At 43.3% G+C, this 24418-nt stretch overlaps 1 protein-coding gene across 2 annotated transcripts in view; it reads left to right on the forward strand.

Annotated features, from left to right (window-relative positions):
• LOC115106388 (serine-rich coiled-coil domain-containing protein 2-like) overlaps positions 1-24418 on the forward strand; it is a 130124-nt gene that overhangs the window by 49812 nt on the left and 55894 nt on the right. For both annotated transcript variants that reach the window (XM_029629065.2, XM_029629068.2), the window contains exons 4-6: positions 18572-18674; positions 23218-23299; positions 23842-23998. In XM_029629065.2, coding sequence (XP_029484925.2) covers positions 18572-18674; positions 23218-23299; positions 23842-23998 — 342 coding nt within the window. The remainder of the gene's footprint in view (positions 1-18571; positions 18675-23217; positions 23300-23841; positions 23999-24418) is intronic.

Consider the following 24418-nt stretch of genomic DNA (forward strand, 5'->3'; position numbering starts at 1 on the left):
AAGGTTCTGCATTTCAAGAAGGCAAAAGTAGCTTAGTAGTAGTCTTTTGCAAATGAGTGTACAAAACATTAGGAACACCTGCTCTTTCTGTGACAGATTGACCAAGTGAACGCTATGATCCCTTATTGATGTCACTTGTTAAATCCACTTCAAACAATGTAGCTGAAAGGGAGGGGACAGGTTAAAGAAGGATTTTTAGGCCTTGAGACAATTGAGACATGGATTGCCTTTGAACAGGGTATGGTAGTAGGTGCCAAGAGCAGCGGTTTGTGTCAAGAACTGCAATGCTGCTGGGTTTTTCACGCTAAACGGTTTCCCGTGTGTATCAAGAATGGTCCACCACCCAAAGAACATCCAGCGAACTTGACACAACTGTGGGAAGCATTGGAGTCAACATGGGCCAGCAGCCCTGTGCAACGCTTTCGACGCCTTGTAGAGTCCATTCCCCCGACGAATTGTGTCTGCAACTCAATATTAGAAAGATGTCCTTAATGTTTTGTACACTCGGTGTATATACAGTGCATTCAGAAAGTATTCAGACCTCTTCCCTTTTACCACATTCATTAAATATTTTTTTTCTCAGCAATCTACACACAATACCCCATAATGACAAAACGAAAACAGGTTTTTCATTTTTTACAGATCTGGGGAAGGGTCCCAAAATTTGTCTGCAGTTTTGAAGGTCCCCAAGAACACAGTGGCCTCCATCCTTCTTAAATGTAAGAAGTTTGGAAACACCAAGACTCTCCCTAGAGCTGGCTGCTCAGCTAAACTGAGCAATCGGGGGAGAAGGGCCTTGGTCAGGGAGGTGACAAAGAACCCGATGGTCACTCTGACAGAGCTCCAGAGTTCCTCTGTGGAGATGGGAGAACCTTCCAGAAGAACAAACATCTCTGAAGCACCACTCCAATCAGACCTTTATGGTAGAGTGGCCAGATGGAAGCCACTCTTCAGTAAAAGGCACAGTAAAAGCCCGCTTGGAGTTTGCCACAAGGCACCTAAAGAAACAAGATTCTCTGGTCTGATGAAACCAAGATTGAATTATTTTGCCTGAATGCCAAGCGTCGCATCTGGAGAAGCATGGTGGTGGCAGCATCATGCTGTGGGGATGTTTTTCAGCGGCAGGGGCTGGGAGGATTGAGTCAGGATTGAGGCAAAGATGAACGGAGCAAAGTACAGAGAGATCCTTGATGACATCCTGCTCCAGAGCTCAGGACCTCAGACTGGGGCGAAGGTTCACCTTCCAACAGGACAAAGACCCTAAGCACACAGCCAAGACCACGCATGAGTGGCTTCAGGCAAAGTCTCTGAATGTCAATGAGTGGCCCAGCCAGAGCCCAGACTTGAACCCGATCTAACATCTCTCAAGAGACCTGAAAATAGCTGTGCAGCGACGCTCCCCATCTAACCTGACAGGGTTTAAGAGGATCTGCAGAGAAAAATGGGACAAACTCCCAAAATACAGGTGTGCCAAGCTTGTAGAGTCATACCCAAGAAGACTCGAGGCTGTAATTGCTGCCAAAGGTGCTTCAACAAAGTACTAAGTAAAGGGTCTGATTACTTATGTAAATGTGATATTTCTGTGTGATATTAAATGTGATATTTTTAATACATTTGCAAACATTTAAAAAAAAATAAGTGTTTGGTTTGTCATTATGGAGTATTGTATGTAGATTGATGAGGGACAGTGTGCTGGGCTCCTGGACCTAGTGTCCCATGCTGGCGTCCGTCCCATATCCTGCTCTGTCACTCTCCGTGTGGGAAGGTCCCTTATGCTAAGGCTACATCAGCCCCTGAGCTGTCCCTCCGCTGAGCACTCTTTTCATCACAGAACCGCCGCTGCTCTACGTCAGCCCACTAAACTGCCAAAGACGGGCCATGTCTAGGCCAGATTTAGCTTCAGTAGGCTGAATTGTATCGATGCTGTGTTTCAGTGCACAAGGCTGTGATGTTCTAGTCACATGGTTTTATTGGGACATACAGTGTCCATATCACATCAGGTAGCAACAAAAGTCCAGGTAGTTTGTATGCTTTAATAGCCCATTCATATGTTGATAATGACTTCGCATGATCACCATAAATGCCTGTCGGCGACAGCTATTGATTTGGCTCTTCTAGTCTTGTCCCCAGAAGGTTTTGTTTCCATGTAGCCTACGATGCTTGTGGGAGACTCCTATTATAGTAGGGTGCTGTACATAAAACGTTGTGTGCAGACAGGCCACAGGGTGGCAGTGTTGGTCCAAGATGGGTGTGATGGCTGGTGAAGGCTATAGGCCTGCAGGCTGTGATAGGCATGTAGGGGAGTCACCATCGCCCTCATTCATGCTTCTCACAGCTCAGATCCCCACTGCCCATCCCCTTATCCTCACTTCCTCTTTCGCTCACTGTCTTTTGCTCTCTCGCTCTCACGCACACACACGCACACACACACACACACACAACTAACTCCAGTGCGTGGGAGAGGAGTAACTCCAGGGCGTGGGAGAGGAGTAACTCCAGGGCGTGGGAGAGGAGTAACTGGGAGAGGAGTAACTCCCAGTGCGTGGGAGAGGAGTAACTCCAGTGCGTGGGAGAGGAGTAACTCCAGGGCGTGGGAGAGGAGTAACTCCAGGGCGTGGGAGAGGAGTAACTCCAGGGCGTGGGAGAGGAGTAACTCCAGGGCGTGGGAGAGGAGTAACTCCAGGGCGTGGGAGAGGAGTAACTCCAGTGCGTGGGAGAGGAGTAACTCCAGTGCGTGGGAGAGGAGTAACTCCAGTGCGTGCGTGGGAGAGGAGTAACTCCAGTGCGTGGGAGAGGAGTAACTCCAGTGCGTGGGAGAGGAGTAACTGGGAGAGGAGCTCCAGTGCGTGGGAGAGGAGTAACTCCAGTGCGTGGGAGAGGAGTAACTCCAGTGCGTGGGAGAGGAGTAACTCCAGTGCGTGGGAGAGGAGTAACTCCAGTGCGTGGGAGAGGAGTAACTCCAGTGCGTGGGAGAGGAGTAACTCCAGTGCGTGGGAGAGGAGTAACTCCAGTGCGTGGGAGAGGAGTAACTCCAGTGTGTCTGGTCAGACACCTCATTGTTCTCTGTATTGTTTCACAGTATCTAAAGTTTCTTGGACTTTGTGTCTCTCTTATAAATAAAGCCACCAAGTTGGATGGCATTGGCAGTGCTTGGAAATTTTGCAGAGGAATATACACTGAAAATATGATCTTGTGTGTTTCCTCTGCAATGCACCTGTATTATCCACCTGCCTTCGTGGTTTTGTAAAATACAACAGACCATATCTGGTAGAGGATACCAAGTACAGAAGCAGCAAATATAGTTGTGTTTAATCCATCCAAGGTCAGAAACCTGGCCCCAAGCCCCTAACTATTTCCCTCCTTGGCAGCGTGCTGATGACCCAGAACCTCCCTTACTCCTCTGCATATCTCTTTCTCTCGCTCTCTTTTTCCCCCCGACATTCCTCCCAGATCCTCACAGAGAGACTGCCAGAAGCCAGCTCTTTTAATCCCTGCACTGATTCTCACATCAAAGCTCTCTGGGTCTCTCTTGGCCTAATGTTCCGAATGGGCTCTTGATTAGCCGGTAGAGGTGGCAGCCTCTAGGTGTCTTTGTTTTAGTCATTAGGCTAAGCGGAGGCTCAGTCAGCCTATTGTGTCGATACTAAATAGGTCATGTTTACTGTGCATTAGGGACCTGGAATGAACTGTGTGATTGATGGATGGATGGAATGGAAAGCCATACTAAAACCTACAGCGTATAATGGATCCCATCGCTGCACAAAACACACTCTGTAATGCCCTCTGAAATAATGCATACGCTTAGCTCATCGTTCCCTATTTCAATGTATTGCCCCTTTATACTCTTATGAGAAGGATAGGAGAGCTAGCCTATGCTGTAATGGCTGTAAGGCAAAAACAACCTCCCATTATAAGCTTTATGGTGACACATGGGTGAAAGGTGACGAATAGTGTTCTCTCCCTGTGAATAAGCGTGGCGATAAGTGTCTCCAGTGTATCTGCAGAGCAACCCCGCTGCCTCCTCCGTGTGGCCTCGAAAGCATACGCCTGTAGTCAGTGCTCTGACACAAGCAGGATTTACTCAGTGCGTGAGCGTAGCGCCGATTTAATCAGGCTCGTGATGGGCCTGACCTTTTCCTTCCACTTTACTGATACTGCTTGACAATGTCATTACCCTTCAGCTCACTCTCTCCCTCTCCTAGCCTCCGCCTCTGACACACACTGCCACAACGTACACCAAGGCACTAAAAGGTTGATCTCTCATCTCCATTACTGTGGTAGACCTTTAGTGGTGGCTAGGACATAGCAAGGCCCATACAAAATTCTGCAACCTCAGTTTGCGTTTGAGCATTTCTGTTTGAGAATGATATTGAATGTTTGGTTCAAACACTGTGGATAGTTGTCTTAACGCAGTGCGCTGGACGAGGCTAGGCTGCTCTCTCAATAAGCCAGTCCTGGTCTGGTCTCTCCTCATGACCCACCCGTTTTTTTAGCCCAGTGAGACAGCAGCCCAGAGCCAGGATGGCCGGGTGAGAACATTTGCCTCTCACTAAGGCCCCGATGAGTCAATGATGTTGACAGGGCCGACGCTGCTATGTAAAACTTTTAATGGGTCTTGTGCAGTTCATTTTGCCTCAATGGACTAAAACAGAACCACTCCTTCACCAAAACAGAGGTTCGGTGAGTCTCGAGGTTACATTGCTCATTAAGTTGTCACTTTGTGTCGTGCGTGGGGAACGACCGGGAGAGGTCATCTGAATGTTAATGCGATCACTCCACCAGACATCCATCCTTAAAGTGGACTGTCTCTCTCTGTGTCTCTTAATTCAATTTGCTTTATTTGCATGCCGTAACAATGTACATATTGCCAAAGCTTACTTTGGAGATTTACAATTTTAACATAATTAAAATAATAACAACAGTAACAACAATAATCAAGGGTCAAACTAACCATACATTGAACAATAACAATAAGCATAGAGGACATGTGCAGGTTGGTTGGTCTGTCAGACACTGTCCCTCTTCTCATGGCAGGCAGCAATGTAGTGCGCTGCCAACCCACAGCTCTCTGCGTCCTCCCCCAACAGGACAGGTGGCCTATTGTCATCAGAGAGGTCTTCAATGTAGTGCGCTGCCAACCCACAGCTCTCTGCGTCCTCCCCCCAACAGGACAGGTGGCCTATTGTCATCAGAGAGGTCTTCAATGTAGTGCGCTGCCAACCCACAGCTCTCTGCGTCCTCCCCCAACAGGACAGGTAGCCTATTGTCATCAGAGAGGTCTTCAATGTAGTGCGCTGCCAACCCACAGCTCTCTGCGTCCTCCCCCAACAGGACAGGTAGCCTATTGTCATCAGAGAGGTCTTCAATGTAGTGCGCTGCCAACCCACAGCTCTCTGCGTCCTCCCCAACAGGACAGGTAGCCTATTGTCATCAGAGAGGTCTTCAATGTAGTGCGCTGCCAACCCACAGCTCTCTGCGTCCTCCCCAACAGGACAGGTAGCCTATTGTCATCAGAGAGGTCTTCAATGTAGTGCGCTGCCAACCCACAGCTCTCTGCGTCCTCCCCAACAGGACTGGTAGCCTATTGTCATCAGAGAGGTCTTCAATGTAGTGCGCTGCCAACCCACAGCTCTCTGCGTCCTCCCCCAACAGGACAGGTAGCCTATTGTCATCAGAGAGGTCTTCAATGTAGTGCGCTGCCAACCCACAGCTCTCTGCGTCCTCCCCCAACAGGACAGGTAACCTATTGTCATCAGAGAGGTCTTCAATGTAGTGCGCTGCCAACCCACAGCTCTCTGCGTCCTCCCCCAACAGGACAGGTAGCCTATTGTCATCAGAGAGGTCTTCAATGTAGTGCGCTGCCAACCCACAGCTCTCTGCGTCCTCCCCCAACAGGACAGGTAGCCTATTGTCATCAGAGAGGTCTTCAATGTAGTGCGCTGCCAACCCACAGCTCTCTGCGTCCTCCCCAACAGGACAGGTAGCCTATTGTCATCAGAGAGGTCTTCAATGTAGTGCGCTGCCAACCCACAGCTCTCTGCGTCCTCCCCCAACAGGACAGGTAACCTATTGTCATCAGAGAGGTCTTCAATGTAGTGCGCTGCCAACCCACAGCTCTCTGCGTCCTCCCCCAACAGGACAGGTAGCCTATTGTCATCAGAGAGGTCTTCAATGTAGTGCGCTGCCAACCCACAGCTCTCTGCGTCCTCCCCAACAGGACAGGTAGCCTATTGTCATCAGAGAGGTCTTCAATGTAGTGCGCTGCCAACCCACAGCTCTCTGCGTCCTCTCCCAACAGGACAGGTAGCCTATTGTCATCAGAGAGGTCTTCAATGTAGTGCGCTGCCAACCCACAGCTCTCTGCGTCCTCCCCCAACAGGACAGGTAGCCTATTGTCATCAGAGAGGTCTTCAATGTAGTGCGCTGCCAACCCACAGCTCTCTGCGTCCTCCCCCAACAGGACAGGTAGCCTATTGTCATCAGAGAGGTCTTCAATGTAGTGCGCTGCCAACCCACAGCTCTCTGCGTCCTCCCCCAACAGGACAGGTAGCCTATTGTCATCAGAGAGGTCTTTGAAACGTTGAATAAGGGTTCATTGTTTTATATTTTTGACATTTTGTCAGGAAATGCAGCTCTGTCTCAGGTTTTTGCTGTGGTGCAGTGGTTGCACAGCCTTTCCTCTATAGGGAGACACGTTTTCCTGTGTCGACCCTTCTCAATGGCAAGGCTGTGCTCACTGAGCCTGTACTTTGTCAAGCTTTTGATCAGTAGCTATGGTCAAATAGCTTGCTTGGGTTTCCCAATATGTCATGTAGTTTTGTTTTGACTGTGTTGTAATTTGTTTTATTCTGATTTATTGGATGTTCTGCTCCTGAGGCTTCAGTGTGTTAGTAGAACAGATTTGTGAACTCAGCTCCAGGACCACTTGGATGAGGGGACTCCTTTCTTTGATCAGCTCTTGGCATTACAGGGCTTGGTAATGATATGAGAGGGGGTCACTGTATTTTAGATGTTTCCTAAACTTAATTGCTCTTTTTTGAGGTTTTATTATTAGTGGATATTTGCCTAATTCTGCCCTGCATACATTGGTTGTAGTTTTCCTCTGGACATGTAGGAGAATCTTACAGAACTCTCCATGCATAGTTTCAATTGGGTGTTTGTCCCATTGGGTGAAATCTTGCTTTGCAAGCGGACCCCACTCCTCACTGCTATAAAGTGCTATTGGTTCAATGACACATTCAATTAGTTTTAGCCAAATTTTAATAGGTATTTCAATTAGAATTTGTTTTTTAATGGCGTAGAATACCCTGCGTGCTTTCTCTCTGAACATTCACTGCTTCATTTAAGGTGTCTAGTTGAGCTCATTTTTAAACACAAGTAATTGTAGTGTGTAGTACTCTATGTATTTTGTACCAATTTATAACTTTGGTCCAATTCCCTGAGATCTGGATCTTCTCTGGAAATCATTAGTTTTGTCTTTTGGGGGTTTACTGCCAGGGCCCAGGTCTGGCAGTACTGCTCTAGCAGGTCCAGGCTCTGCTGAAGGCCATGTGCTCTGGGTGACAGCAGGCACATGTCATCTGCGAAGAGCAGGTGTTTAACCTCTGAATTGTGGAGGATTTTAGCTGAGTATTTTTCTAGAATAGTGGCCAATTCATTGATGTAAATATTGAAGAGTGCAGGGCTCAGATTGCAACCCTGGCGAAAGCCCCACCCCTGGTTAAAGAATTCTGTTATTTTCTTTCCTATTTTGATGCTGCACGTATTGCCAGTATACATTGTTCTGGTACACGTTTACCGCCAGAAACCTGTTTTCCTGGTCCATTTCGCTGTCCTCAAAAATATGTACTTGCCTTCCCTTGCAGATGCCTTTCTTTGTTGAGTAGCTGAAATGCCCGGTTACAGCGGTATGCCAGGCAACAGCATGGTCTGTGTAAAATAACAGGTTTGTAACAGTCCGTTGTGTGAGCAGTCTACAAACAAAGTTTGTAGAATTCTACAATGTTTAAAATGGATTCTTCCCTTCTCTGATTTTGATTTCTGATGAAAATGTTAAAAAAAGGGGCGGGAAAGTCTGTTGCTGCTGCTTCTAACTCCAACCAGTAAACAATTGGAGCTAGCCAGTAAGCTAGCTGACACATTTGAATTTTAGCTGGCTGGCACGATTTAAGATTGACAGAGTGTGAGTTAAAAGACCAATCTTCCTTCTGTGTTGAGCTTCAGTTGTACAAATTGATTACCTCTATATGTTTTGGTAGTTTAATGTTTTTAATCTCACTCTTAACAGCTGTCTGTCTCTGTCTCTCTCTCTCCCCCTAAAGACAGCTTTTTGGAGTCTTGTACTCTCTCTGCAGTTCCTGCCTATTCAGTAACTGTCACACGCCATTGGTGAGGCGATCCTCCTGAAATATTGATGAGGGAGAAGTGTGTTCTCTCACTCCAACAGTCCAATAATCATATTTAAGGCTGTGGATTTCTCTGGTGTGTGTGTCACAGAATATAGTCATATTTTGAGGGTCGTTTCACTCTAACAGCTGTGTCCATCAATTGAAACAAACATTGATGAGCGAGGGAGAAGGGTGCCCTCTCCCTCACACAGTCCAATAACCACTTTCTAATGCTGTGGATTTCTCTGGTGTGTGTTGATACATGTGTGTGTGTGTGTGTGACTCCCAACAGTTGGGTCACATTTTGAGGGTGGTTTCACTCCGACAGCTGTGGTCATGAAGCGAAACATGGAAGCAGCTTTACAGGTTGCTTTTAAATTAAGTCCAGATTGGGGAGGCATGAAATAATAGATTTAAACTAGCTCAGGATTTCAATTCCCATCAGCCCTGAGATATTTCCAGTCTGGGCAGTTATATAACAAGTGGAGTGGTACAAGATGGAATGGTTATACTGGGTCACAAAATTGTAATAAAAAAAAAAACTTTGACCAGCTCTACTCCCAGACTTGTCTATGTCAGGACGTACAATGAAGGTTGTGTCGTGTCTTTACTATCATTAAATTGAAGACTTTTATCAAAGATTCTCTGTAATTAGTATTACGCGATCAAACTGATTAATCATGTAACTGTAATTAACTAGGAAGTCAGGTCACCAAGGAAAATATTCAGATTACAAAGTTATAATTTCCTAAATAACTTTTCAGATATTTTCACATCTGATCCATAGTCTTCTGATTAATTAATTATTTACTTTACCTCACGTTAGTCTCATTCCAAACGTTGTAAATTGTTGGTTATCTGCACGAACCCAGTCTTCACTATGAGTCATCCATACATCAATTGTCTTAAATCATGTATTTATTACTAACTAAGTAATTCACAGAAATGCATAAACAAACAAAGTCAATATGGTTACAAGAAATGATACGTGAATATGCCCTAGTGGGCTAAACCGGCATCGTGGCTTGGTGAACAAAACGGGGAGTGGGGGTCAGCTGAGAAGTCACTACAGAGTTGATAATTATAACAATTGGAATGCTAATCCTTTGCACATGAACGCTCACTCATTCGGGAACAATTGCAATCAATATATATATTTACGCTCAGTGTGTCATCTTGATGGCTGTTGAAAAGTTGTTTCTTTTGTAGAATTCCGTCTCTCTCTCTCTCTCTCTCTCTCTCTCTCTCTCTCTCTCTCGGTTAGAGGGGATAGTTCAGAGCGACATTCATTCATGTTGTTGTAGAATGGATGTTTCGACGGTCGTCTGTCTTCGAGTTCAATTATACCGAATTCCTAGCTGCAGACTAGTAATTAATATCAAATACTTGCTCTTACTCTGTCGGTATCGATAGTCTAAGAGTTTAACCACCAAGTATGGTTAAAAGATTCAGCAATGGTCTAAAACCTTTGTCCCCTCGTAATGGAGGAAAACATGGTCTACTTGAGAATTTCTCAAAGTTGGGTTTTATTTGGAATTGCAGAAAAGGGGCTGTCCCAGGATGCCTGACCCTAACTGGGCTCCTGGGCGGTCCTCTGATTTAGTTCAACACAAAAGGGAATTGGAGTTTCCTTCATTAAACAGTCCAAAATCACATTACACAATTTTACAAGCAGTATCATACTCACTCATTCATCTTATACAACAATTAGATGTAAACCTCATATCTGAGGCTATTATATAAATAGCGTTATGGTAATGTGCCCACACAGTCTCCCATGAGCTTCCCCAAGTTGTAACAAACGGACCAGTTCGTAGCTGGATTCTTCACCCATCTTTTATACCTTCTCCGGAACATGAAATTTGTTCAGACCTCAAGTTCTGTGAGGTGGAAGAAATTCCTTTGTTCTCTATGAAACTTAACTCTCTCTCTATACTGTGTGGCCATGAGGCAGGGTCTTCTCCTTAGGAATTTACGACCTCTCTCTGACTACAGCAGCCTAGTTGAAGGAGGCAAGGGGGAGTCAGGGAGAGGGGGGATGGGGCTGGCTGTACCCAAAGAGGGCAACGTCATGACAGTTGGGTCAGGTGTTGAGATGTGTTATCCGCTGACGGATAGAATACTCTATTACGGTATTCATACTGATATGGCCATGGCCGAGTCTTTAGGCCAGCATAGTATGGGTTAAATTCCATCTACTTATCGATTAAATAGAAAAGTTAGAAATCTGTGTGAAGGAAATAATCAAGCTCATATCTGCCCGTTGAGCAGCGTTCTCATAAATGTGCAGCTGTATGAAAGAAAAGGCCTTGTTTACAAGGTCTTCACAGATTGCATTTGTGGAACTCTGCTCTGCCATTGTACTTTGCCCGCCGGTTGGAGAAGCCACTCCATTGTGAGAATAAAAATGAACCCTGCAATATGAAATGAATGTTTGCAAAAAGGCCAAAACACATAGACAGAAAGTTGTACACTCTAAAAAAGATACACAGACACAAGCAATTGAAGAGGAAATAACAAGGCTACTCTATAAACCAGGTTGTGGACTTCTTTTGAATAGGATGCTCTAATGAAATCATGGGGAGGGGGATTGGGCCTAGTAGAAGTGGTATAAAGATACTCAGTGTGCCAGCCAAGCTGTCTTGCATCAATTGAGGAAGGACAGATAAAGTGTACCGGATCCAGAACAAAGAACACACATCTCATAGTGTAGGCCAACCTGGCCATCCGGCTCATAGGACCAGAATTCTCCAAAGACCGGAATTGGGTGAAATGGAGTTCAATGAAAGCCTCTGCTGGCGGGAGGGCCTTTCGAGATTTGTTTCTAGATCGGTTTCATGGGTACAAGCTAGGCATGGGTGATATAGAGTATGTACTGTATACCGACTGGGGTGTTTAGACATACCAACAGTCCTTGTTGCCTAAATTGTTTTGTGCTAAATAAATAGATAATATTACATTTTCTTTATTTTGAGGTAATGGTGTCCATCTTGTGCACTTCCGGTAATAGTATATACCCCGGTATGGTACAGAAACGGTATGACGGTATGCAAATATGCATAACCCTAGTACAAGTGGGAGATCTTAAAGGGACAGCACCCAATTGTCATTCACAGCTCAAACTCGGGTGAGCCTTTTAATACTTATCCCATCACTTGAATAATGTTTACATACTGCTTGACTAATTTCATATGTATATACTGTATTCTATTCTACTGTATTTTAGTCAATGCCACTCTGACATTGCTCATCCTAATATTGATATATTTCTTAATTCCATTGTTTTACTTTTAGATTTGTGTGTATTGTTGTGAATTGTTAGATATTACTGCACTGTTGGAGCTAGGATCACAAGCATTTCTCTACACCAGCAATAACATCTGCTAAATATGTCTGTATTGATGTGATTAAACTATTTAATGCAACTGCTGTGTCAGATTTTTTTAAAAACTTGACGGAAAAAGCATAATCTGAGAACGGCGCTCAGAGCCCAATCCAGCCAGAGAAATATCCGCCATTTTGGAGTCAACAGAAGTTAGAAATAACACCACAAATATTCACTTACCATTGATGATCTTCATCAGAAGGCACTCCCAGGAATCCCAGTTTGACAATAAATGACTGATTAGTTCCATAAAGTCCATCATTTATGTCCAAATAGCCACTTGTTGTTAGCGTGTTCAGCCCAGTAATCCATCTTCATGAGGCGCACTTCGTCCAGACAAAAACTCGAAAAGTTCCGTTACAGGTTGTAGAAACAAGTCAAACAATGTATGGAATCAATCTTTAGGATGTTTTTAACATAAAACATCAATTAGCTTCCTACCGGAGAATTCCTATGTCTAAAGAAAAGCACTGGAACGAGAGGTAACTCTGTCGGGAGCGCGCGTCACGAGCCTGAGACACTCTGCCAGACCACTGACTCAAACAGTTCTCATGAGCCCCTCCTTTATAGTAGAACCCTTATTCAAGTTTCTAAAGGACGGTTGACATCTAGTGGACGCTGTAGGAAGTGCAACTTTATCCATATCCCACTGTGTATTTGGTAGGTCAAGCTTTGAAAAACTACTAACTTCAGATATCCCACTTCCTGGTTGGATTTTTCGCAGGTTTTCGCCTGCCATATGAGTTCTGTTATAGTCACATACATCATTCAAACAGTTTTAGAAACTTCAGAGTGTTTTCTATCCAATACTACTAATAATATGCATATATTAGCATTTGGGACAGAGTAGGAGGCAGTTCACGCTGGGAACGCTATTCATCCAAAAGTGAAAATGCTGCCCCCTATCCCAAAAGAGTTCAAGTGCAGCCAATACTTTATGCTGTGAATTAGTTACTTTGAGAGATCAGAATAACAATGACATTTATTCGCCAATTACATTTACACACAAATCCGGGATACTCAAATTAATATGATATTTTATGTTTGGTATGGTTACATAAGACAAAAGTAGGGTGAATGGGTGGGCATATAACGCGAACGTCTAGCAGCCCAAAGGTTAAGAGTTTGAATCTCATCATGGACAACTTTACACAATGAATGGTCGTTTTATATATGAATAGTCCTTTATATCCCAAAATGTTTAGTTTTATTTGGCACGTTTGATTCAGAAATACACCTGTTCCAACTCGCCCAACATGCCTATAATGAATGCAAAAAGTTACCTGTAAACTTCGTCCAAACATTTCAAACAACGTTTCTAATCCAACCTCATGTACCCTAATATTTAAATAATCGATACAATTTCAGACGGAATAAACTGTTTTCAATACCGGAGAAAAACAACGAGGAGCGCGTATTCATTCACGCGCACCAAAAGACTAGAGTCCTTCTGAGTGACACTTAGAAAAAATACAAATACTTCTTAATAAAAAATGAAAAAACATTGAACAATTTCTAAAGACCGTTAACACCTAGTGGAAGCCATAGGAACTGCAATCTGGGTCCTAATAATTAGGCTTTCCCATAGAAAAGCATTGGAAAGTCCAATGATTTCAAAAAAAGAATTCCTGGAAGGATTGTCATTGGGGTTTTGCCTGCTATACTGTTATACTCACAAACATTATTTTAACAGTTTTAGAAACTTTAGAGTGTATTCTATCCAATACTACCATGCATATGCATATCCTAGCTTCTGGGCCTGAGTAACAGGCAGTTTACTTTGGGCACCTCAGTCATCCAAACTTCCGAATACTGCCCCCTAGCCTTAAAAAGTTAACTTAACTCCTAAAATTAACCTTAACCCCTAACCTGGCTAACGTTAGCAAGCTAGCACAGCTAGAATTGGTAACATATCATATGTTTTGCAAATTCGTAACATATATATATATATATATAGTAGGTTTTTCAAATTCGTAACATATTGTGCATTTTGCAAATTCATAACATATAATACGCATTTTAATTCGTAGCATTCACTACATGACCAAAAGTATGTGGACACCTGCTCGTCGAACATCTCATTCCAAAATCATGGGCATTAATATGGAGTTGGTCACCCCTTTGCTGCTATAACAGCCCACACTCTTCTGGGCAGATGTTCTAACATTGCTGTAGGGATTTGCTTCCATCCAGCCATGAGCATTACTGAGGTTGGGCACTGATGTTGGGCAATTAGGCCTGGCTCGCAGTCAGTGTTCCAGTTCATCCCAAAGGTGTTTGATGGGGATGAGGTCAGGTCTCTGTGCAGGTCAGTCAAGTTCTTCCACAACGATCTTGACAAAGCCTTTCTGTATGAACCTCGCTTTGTGCACAGGGACATTTTCACAAAGTTGGGAGCACAATTGGGATTAGCCCTGGACTTTGACTTGGCCATTCCAAAACTTCAAATTGTTGCCTTTTAACCATATTTATGTAGACTTGATTGTGTGTTTATGATAATTGTCTTGCTGCATGACCCAGCTGTGCTTTAGCTCACAGATGGCTGGCCTGACATTCCCCTGTAGAATTCTCTGATACAGAATTCTCTGATAAGGTTCTTTCTGTGGAATGCAGTGTTTGGTTTTTGCCAGGCATAACGGGACCCATGTCATCCAAAAAGTTATACTTTTCACTCATCTGTCAATAGAACATTTCCAAGAGTCTTGAATATCATCCAGGTGCTTTTTGGCTAACTTGAATCAACTTATTGCAGCTTCAACAGCACGGACAGGGCAATAAACACTGTTGATGTTTTGTGGTGGTCACAACAGCAGGGAGGAGAGAGAAACAACGGGTGCTAGTCAGACTGTCACTGGCTGTATTTTTTAAATAAACGATCCCGGCCCTGCACAATCAAGTCAATTGTGGTCGTTCGCCCTCTAGTCATTTGTGTGTCTAATTATATATAAACACATATATATATATATATGCACATTTTAAAAATGTTGACCAATCAATTGGTTGAAAGAACAGACGGCTCTCGGTCGACAAAGATTTTTTTGGTCAGAGACAGCCTCACAATACTGTATGTTGTGAGTTACTTTAGCCTTTAACCAAATCTCTCTGTTACCCCAGCGTGAGTTTTTGTTTTATGCGTGTGATGCCAGAATGCATTCACTGTTCCCAAATGTGATTGTCACGCAGCAGGGCAGTTAACCCACGCTGCCCTCAAACCAAGGCATGCCTGCTAATTATCTATAGGCTGTGTTTCAACTTGTCAATTTCTAAATTGTATTTTCTAACAGCAGATTGAATTGAGGTGTTTTCCACCGCCTCATTAATTTACATAGAAGTAGCCAATTTCCCTGTTACAGATCGTTTACGTTTGAGACATTACTGAGCAGGACAAGCACAACATTTTTCCTCCCTGGCAGATTTTACGGGTGGCTCCCGCATTGCCTTCACTACTAATAATAACATTGGACGTGTGCGTTCCAATCAAAGTAAGTGGCTTATTACGTTATCATTTAAAGTTTCTGTATATCGTGTTGTTTTTACTGTAGCACACCGTATGTATGTATGTATGTATGTATGTATGTATGTACAGTTGAAGTCGGAAGTTTACATACACCTTAGCCAAATACATTTAAACTCAGTTTTTCACAACTCCTGACACTTAATCCTAGTAAAAATTCTGGCTCACCACTTTATTTTAAGAATGTGAAATGTCAGAATAATAGTAGAGAGAATGATTTATTTCAGCTTTTTATTTCTTTCATCACATTCACTGTGGGTCAGAAGTTTACATACACTCAATTAGTATTTGCCTTAAAATTGTTTAACTTGGGTCAAACATTTTGTGTAGCCTTCCACAAGTTTCCCACAATAAGTTGGGTAAATTTTGGCCCATTCCTCTTGACAGAGATGGTGTAACTGAGTCAGGTTTGTAAGCCTCCTTGCTCGCACACGCCTTTTCAGTTCTGCCCACACGTTTTATATGGGATTGAGGTCAGGGCTTTGTGATGGCCACTCCAATACCTTGACTTTGTTGTCCTTAAGCCATTTTGCCACAACTTTGGAAGTATGCTTGGGGTCATTGTCCATTTGGAAGACCCATTTGCGACCAAGCTTTAACTTCCTGACTTTATGTCTTGAGATGTTGCTTCAATATATCCACATAATTTCCCTTCCTCACGATGCTATCTATTTTGGGAAGTGCACCAGTCCCTTCTGCAGCAAATCACCCCCACAACATGATGCTGCCACGGTTGGGATGGTGTTCTTCGGCTTGCAAGCCTCCCTCTTTTTCCTCCAAACATATAGCCAAAGAGTTCTATTTTTGTTTAATCAGACCAGAGGACATTTCTCCAAAGTATGATCTTTGTCCCCATGTACAGTTGCAAACCGTAGTCTGGCTTTTTTTATGGGGGTTTTGGAGCAGTGGGTTTTTCCTTGCCGAGTGGCCTTTCAGGTTATGTCAATATAGGACTTCTGTACCTGTTTCCTCCAGCATCTTCACAAGGTCCTTTGCTGTTGTTCTGGGATTGATTTTCACTTTTCTCACCAAAGAACGTTCATCTCTAGGAGACAGAACGCGTCTCCTTTCTGAGCGGTATGACGGCTGCATGGTCCCATGGTGTTTATACTTGCGTACTATTGCTTGTACAGATGAATGTGGTACCTTCAGGCATTTGGAAATTGCTCCCAAGGATGAACCATACTTGTGGAGGTCTACAGTTTTTTTTCTGAGGTCTTGGCTGATTTCTTTTGATTTTCCCATGATGTCTAGCAAAGAGGCACTGCGTTTGAAGGTAGGCCTTGAAATAAATCCACAGGTACACCTCCAATTGACTCAAATGATGTCAATTAGCCTATCAAAGTTTTTAAAGCCATGACATAATTTTCTGGAATTTTCCAAGCTGTTTAAAGACACAGTCAACTTGGTGTATGGCAACTTCAGACCCACTGGAATTGTGATTAAGTGAAATAATCTGTCTGTAAACAATTGTTGGAAAAATTACTTGTGCTATTTCATTCACATGTTTTCAAGTACTGGTGACGAATCAGGCATTCCAAATATGTTTTAAAGGTTGTACTGATTATGATGAGTTTATGCTAAGCTAATGCCCAGCCATGTGTGGCGCCATGTTTGTTGGCATCATACTATGCATTCTGGTTGTCACGTGAACGTCTGTCAGACCAAAGTTGTTATTACAAAACTAGGTGAATTGATGGTTCACGCATCTTTCGTGTAAACTTCAAGAAGCGAATGATGGTAGACGATGACACCCCCTTCAACCTGCATACTGCAAACAGACCCAACTCATCTTGTAACCTCTTATCTTTGGTTGACGCGAAAAAACAAACATGGCGGCACGCACAAACTACCCATTGTCGAATTACTTTCGATTTTTGTGTTTTACTCAATTATTTCCATCACTGGTGAGGTCACTCATTATATGAGGAATTGTAAATAGTCATTACTATTACCTATTTCCTATTATGGTTTCTGTCAGCCTAGAGCTAGTTAAATATGACCGCTTGTGTTAGGTTACTCTTTCCTCAGCGTTATGACTAATGTAGCCTACATTTTCCAGTTTGAGAATTGTGTTACGCTCTCGCTACTTCTGTCAATGTCTGGACATTGCACCCAAAAATAAACTGCTCACATTGTGGACATAACATTGTATAAACTGTGTTTGTGCTAAATGTTTCTGTGGCCAGCTCAAACGCTGACTGTTGTGTCAATCGTAACTGGACATTCTAAATAAGTGTTCTAATCACAACCGTTTTGAGCGTATCGCTGCAGGGACCACTGTAGAATGTGTTTGTGTGTTCGTACGTGTCAAAGGGTTAAGAGCTGTATCAGTGAGATGCTTCAAGTACCAGGCAGTTCCACATAGAGGTTGAGTGTCTGTCTATAGCTCTGATGAGAAGTGAGCCAGCCGCCAGCGATAGGGCTGCTTATGGAATCCGAGATCCCTAAAACTGTAGCTAACTTAAACCTTTGCCATTGATCTCTCCTCGGAGCTCCTGTGTTGTTGTTTTTTTCTAGCAGAAGATAAGGCTGTAATGTCTTGCTATGGATGGATGGGCGTCTGCCATGGGGAAATGTCATTTCCCAGGAGCGATGTGCTGTGACTAAGCCCTAAGAGAAGGCAGGGGGCCAGAGCAAAAAGAAAATGGGCCAGAAGATAACCTCACTGTTTATGGACTACGGAGACAGAGCGACTCTCTCATGGCCAAGGATTGGTTGTTGTTTCTCTCTCTCTCTCGCTCCCGCTTGAAGTTCTTCCATCCCACCGTTTGTCTAACATGTGCTTCTCTTCGATAGAATTTTCTCACTCCGACAGATATATTCCTGTATCCTAGTTTTTTGGTAAATAAGTAACCATTTTCAACCTATTTCTTGAGGGTCATTAATTTGAAAAAAGGCCCAAGCAATTTATTTTCACATTTTTGTTTACCTTTTGTTGCTAAAGATTTGAACATATTGATTTAAACTTGTACATTGGCTTTGACTTGACGTTTTAATGTATAAAAAAGAATGGCATAGATTGGCGCTTTCAAAAGAAAACTGTCTCACTCTTAATGGAAGTAGTTTTAGCCCATACATTATTGAACAAGAGAGCAGTTATTTTTTTTATATAATAAATTACCATGGAATTCGGTCTTTCAATCTCGTTCTTCAATTACATCTTTCCCTTTTGAAGGAGATGAACTTCACTTTCATATGGTTTCTCTTCTGTTATTGTAAGAAAAGAAAAAACCTGATGCCTCATACTGAATAATCTCTCTCTCTCTCTGTCTCCATCCCTAGGACATACTCAACAACCTGGACAACCTGGAGTCTGGGTGTGACCTGGATGACGATGACCTCATGCTGGACGATGACCTCCCTGCGCATGGCTCCTTGCACAGTGGTGAGTGTGGTTTGTCTCTAGACACTGATGTCAGCACCGTTTTTGATCAAGGTTAGGTTAGGTGGAGGGTAAGCTGACCCTAGATCTGTGCCAACAGGCAACTTAGTTCTACCAGGGGACTGAACAAGGAAAAGGGGACTGAACAAGGAGAGTGCTGTGCTGTCAGACTACACAGCAATGCACCTCACAGTCTAATGGTCATGTGTTGCATGGCATTAAAATTAGCATAAGGCCATGTCAAGCCTCCCAATCTGCCCTCCTTCCTGTTTGACTGACATAGTTGGAGTGAGGAGGTCATCACCCCTGTAAAAGGGAGAGGAGTCCTATAGCAGGATTCCTTATAGGCATGAAATCCGTACAGGTAAGGGAAGGCCTTAGTTTTCTATTTTGAACTGTACACTCCCGTGACAGGAAAACCCCCAAACATCAACAGCACTTTCAGTCTTCCCCTTGTAGCCGCCCGATCAAGGCTCTTCAGTCATCTCCAGCCTCCTGCCTGCCAGTGAGTTCACACAGACAGACTAGGACGGTGTAGTTTTCAAAGCAACCAATTCACGCTCTACCTCAGGTTATTTATTTGAAGATCTGTTTGTGTGCCATAGCCGTCTCGTTTTGAACCGTAATCGTGGGTGAAAGAAGAATGCGTGTCTTCAGGGAACCCAGACACAACAGAGGCTTAAGCAATGCAGAGAGGGATGAGTTCATAGTTGCCTTGCTTAGTACTGTCTATCTCGTCTCTCTCTTTGTCTCTGGTAGCAGCATGTCGAGTGTGGGAGGATTGACTTGTTCTCTCCCGCAGATCTTATTTTTTCATCTCTATTTTGCCTTGTTTTCATCCCACTTAGCCTGGGAAGCTGAGAGAATTCTGTGGTGTTAAAAGATTAAATCCGATCATTTCCGTAAAGCTTTACTTTAAGTTCTGTTGTTTGTAGAGTGTGTGTGAGTGAGAGAGAGAAACCCCTCTGAGAGACAAGCTGAGTCTCAGGCATCAGATTGGTTTATATGCTTATTTCTTCTGAACACACTGGTTATATAGTATGTACTTTAGGACTTTGAGTATGGGGAGGAACTGAGAAATATAAAGTAGCATCATTCCTTTAGTGTGTGTGTGTGTGTGTGTGTGTGTGTGAATTCTTATGACATTTTTTTTTTTGTGCGTGTCGAATTGTCAGTTGGCGAGCCATCCCTTCAGTTGGCGAGCCATCCCTTCAGTTGGCGAGCCATCCCTTCAGTTGGCGAGCCCTCCCTTGACACATTAAACAAAAAAAAGGGTGTTGACGGGTTTTAAAAGCCAAGAAAGAATTAAAGTGTGAAAGACGGCCCAATCAAATCGAATTGTATTTGTCAAATGCTCCGAATACAACAGGTGTAGTAGATCTTACAGTGAAATGCTTACTTACAAGCCCTTAACCAACAGTGCAGTTCAAGAAATAATAATCAAAAAGTAACACAATAAAATAACAATAACAAGGCTATATACAGGGGGTACCGGTACTGAGTTAATGTGTGGGGGTACAGGTTAGTCTAGGTAATGTGTAAAAGTGGCTATGCATAGATAATAAACAGTGAGTAGCAGCAGTGTAAAAACAAAGGGGGGGGCAGGCAATCTATACGTACAGTGCCTTGCAAAAGTATTCATACCCCTTGGATTTCTTCAAATGTTATTGTTACAAAGTTGGATTCAGATAGATGTAATTTTTTGGTCCAAAATTTAGTGGAAGATTTAAACATTTAAAATGAAAAATAGAAATGAAATAAGTATTATCCACCTTGAGCTTATACATGTTAAAAACACTTTTGGCAGCAATTACAGCTATGAGTCTTCTTGGGTAAGTCACTGAATTGTGCAATATTAGCCCATTATTATTTTTATAGATCTTGGGGATCATGGCTAAACAGCTATTTGAGTCTTGCCACCGATTTTCAAGCAGATTTAAGTCAAAACTGTAACTTGGCCACTCAGGAACATTCACTGTCTTGGTAAGCAACTCCAGTGTAGATTTGGCCTTGTGTTGTAGGTTATTGTCCTGCTGATAGTGCTGAGAAATTAGTGCTTTTTGAGGTCGGTTCGGTTTCTTTTCGATTATACAGTTTTTTCACGGTTTTAGATTTTTGTTTCGATCGTTTAAAAAAAACATTTTAAATGACCTATGCATTATGAGGGTTGAATGCTGTAACACAGAATAAAAGTCCCATGATGGTATTGTGACTGCTCATTACTGCTTATCACTTATTAACAATAATTTATTCACATTACTTTACTTTAATAAAATATTTCATTTGATGTGTATATTACATTTGTTTTATTTGACGACTTTATTATTTCATTCCAAGTCATCATCTCATCTCTATAGAGCTGCTGTCTGACAAAATCACTATTTTAGTAGTTCTTCTAAGTAAATAAGGCATACTTGTATGACTGCTGAATAGCAACTATTGATCACTTAGATCATGCATTTTCAGATAGAGGTACCTTGAGAAGCAACTGCTCTCTGTCCCTTGATCACACATTCCTCTATCTCTAATACCGTATGTAGCAGGCGAAAAAGAAACACAGACCGGAAATATTTTCGGGCCTGTTGGAAGCTACAACTCCCTACTTTATTGCACAGTTCGGGCTTGATCTGACTGATCTCTAGAGAAACTGCAGTGCAATGTGCACTTTGAGCTCATAGAAAAACCCCCCGTAAAAATGGAATTCAAATAATTGAACCAACTTTGGTCAATTGGTTGTTTCAAAAACGAAAAATAACTGACATTTCAGTTAATCGCTCAGCATACCTGCTGAAATGTGAATTCTTCTCCCAGTGTCTGGTGTAAAGCAGACTGAAGCAGGTTTCCCTCTAGGATTTTCTGTATATTTCAATCAATTTTGTAACACAATAAAATGTGCAGAAATCCAAGGGGTCTGAATACTTTTGCAAGGCACTATATGTGCATTTTGGTATAGGCCTATGTCTAGAATGAAATAATACATTTAATTAGAGGTGGTCTTTTTTAGACGAACAACCATTTTTCCTTTTTCCTTCCTTTTTCCTTGTCGCTCAGCCACATAATACCTGGTGGGCTTTCCGGAATACAGACAAGCGTGTATCGTAGTAAGAAGCAATAAAGGATAAAGTGATTTTTACTATCTGCCTCTTCGAGGTCACAGTAATTACAAAGTCTCCCCTCTTCCATTTCACCACAGTTCCCACCTGTTTCAGTACACAGGGTCAATATCCCTGATCTTACCTGTGCACACAGTGACCACCTGTTTCAGTACACAGGGTCAATATCCCTGATCTTACCTGTGCACACAGTGACCACCTGTTTCAGTACACAGGGTCAATATCCCTGATCTTACCTGTGCACACAGTGACCACCTGTTTCAGTACACAGGGTCAATATCCCTGATCTTACCTGTGCACACAGTGACCACCTGTTTCAGTACACAGGGTCAATATCCCTGATCTTACCTGTGCACACAGTGACCACCTGTTTCAGTACACAGGGTCAATATCCCTGATCTTACCTGTGCACACAGTGACCACCTGTTTCAGTACACAGGGTCAATATCCCTGATCTTACCTGTGCACACAGTGACCACCTGTTTCAGTACACAGGGTCAATATCCCTGATCTTACCTGTGCACACAGCGACCACCTGTTTCAGTACACAGGGTCAATATCCCTGATCTTACCTGTGCACACAGTGACCACCTGTTTCAGTACACAGGGTCAATATCCCTGATCTTACCTGTGCACACAGTGACCACCTGTTTCAGTACACAGGGTCAATATCCCTGATCTTACCTGTGCACACAGTGACCACCTGCGTTCAGGTAGGTTGTACATAACATATCTCTGACACCTGAAATCGTCCACCTTAATCAAACAAAAAGTTAAACATGTGGGTTTACGATAATCTCCTCCACCCATTTCATTTCAGTTGTTTTTTAATAACATCTAGTCTCCCTTCATTCAATTTTGTATGGATGTTCACGGTTACTGTTTAAAAAGGTCAAATGTCGGATCCCCAGACCCCCTATAGAGAGATCCCAGTGAAACACTTTGCTGGCTATTCTAGCAATTGGCATATCCAACAGTCTATTTCAAAGTCTCATCATACACGCCTTCCATCTCATCTCAGGCATCCCAGCCAACGTTTTTGTTTTTCCTGGAACTCCTCCAAGAGCTCTACTTGCTGGATTTGCCATGGAAGATGTGCCTTACAGAAAGGTCATAGGTCAACCAAAATAAAGACTCAAATATTTTGAATTGCTAGTAAACTCAAAACAGAAAAACCTCTCTTAGTACCTGGGATTCTAAAATGCATTATGTGTGTTTTATTCTGATTGATCATGCTTTTCCATATTTTGCACTCAATTGACTAACATTTTCTGCATGTCTTGTTCAGTTATATCGGAGGATATTAGTATCATATCTTACGCCAACATTTAACGGTTGAATTTATTTATTTAGCCAAATCGTGTGTGTGTGTGTGTGTGTGTGTGAGGTCCTCCTTTTACTCCATGCCTTTGTCTTCTTGTCTCCTGCTGTAGATACTGATGGGATGTCCCATCTGACCCACTGGAGAAGACAGCTCTGTTGGAATGCAGAGGATCACCTCCACAATGACAACCGGTGAGCTGCTGGATGGCATTATGAGACAAAATTAGTTTTTCAGGTAAAAGTGCTGAAAACAAAAGAAGATTGAGAACAACCTATAGGATGATAAATACCGGTGTTTTGGTGTGGGATGGTAGCTTTCCAGGAACTGGGTGGGAGTTCAAACCTACAGGAGGGTTGCTCTCCAGAAACAGGGTGGGAGTTCAAACCTACAGGAGGGTAGCTCTCCAGGAACAGAGTGGGAGAGCCCTACGTTGTTCCTCCATTTCCACATCCCTAATGGAGAGATTGCGCTAGGTCAATGTGAATTATGTATGTGTGCACTGCTGACATGTGGGAGACAGCCACTCGTGCCTTGGTAAGCGGATAACATGTCTTGTCCTCCTGCCTGCCACTCGGCTGTCACAGGCTTCCTCCCGTGGGGACTCTGATTCACCCCCGTCTCACGTGCAGTGACTGACTGTCTCCTCTCTCCCCATCTTACTCTGACTGTCCCCCCCCCCCCCCCTCTCGTGTTCTCTCGGTCATTCGGCCTCCCTGTCCCTCTACCTCTCCAGTAGTGACGTTGGGTTCCAGCCGTATGATGGGTACCAGGGCACAGGCTTGTCAGGTCTTCATCAGGCTGTGGAGCTGGACGAGCTGACTCTGAAACACATGGCGGAGGACTGCTGCTCTGTCAAGACCCAGCTAGAACACCTGAAGCTACTGCTGCAGGTCGGCCATACACACACACACACACACACACACACCGCTTCTGCTACACTCATACTCTGAACACACACACACACGGTGGACAATGCACTTAAATGCAATCAATCCAACAATCACGCTATTTCCATGCATTGTTGGGATTCAAACACACTGACTCACTGATTTCCACTGTTAGTGTTTTTATGTCTATACTAGGGATGCGACTCATACTGAGCTCTAATTTTAGAGTCATATGATCCTTTGTATCTTGGCGAGTCCGATCCAGGCTGGAATTATTATTAGCTGTGTATTGTCATTCAACAGGCTCCGTTGATGACCTACAATTTTACCCTCAGGACTTTTCCCCTCAACGTCTAAGGTGTATTTGCACAGTCACGGATGCTTTTAAACAGTGGGCTGCACAGACAATGTCAGATTGGCTGT

This window comes from Oncorhynchus nerka, linkage group LG23, assembly GCF_034236695.1.
Source record: "Oncorhynchus nerka isolate Pitt River linkage group LG23, Oner_Uvic_2.0, whole genome shotgun sequence".
In the NCBI taxonomy this organism is placed as follows: Eukaryota; Metazoa; Chordata; class Actinopteri; order Salmoniformes; family Salmonidae; genus Oncorhynchus; species Oncorhynchus nerka.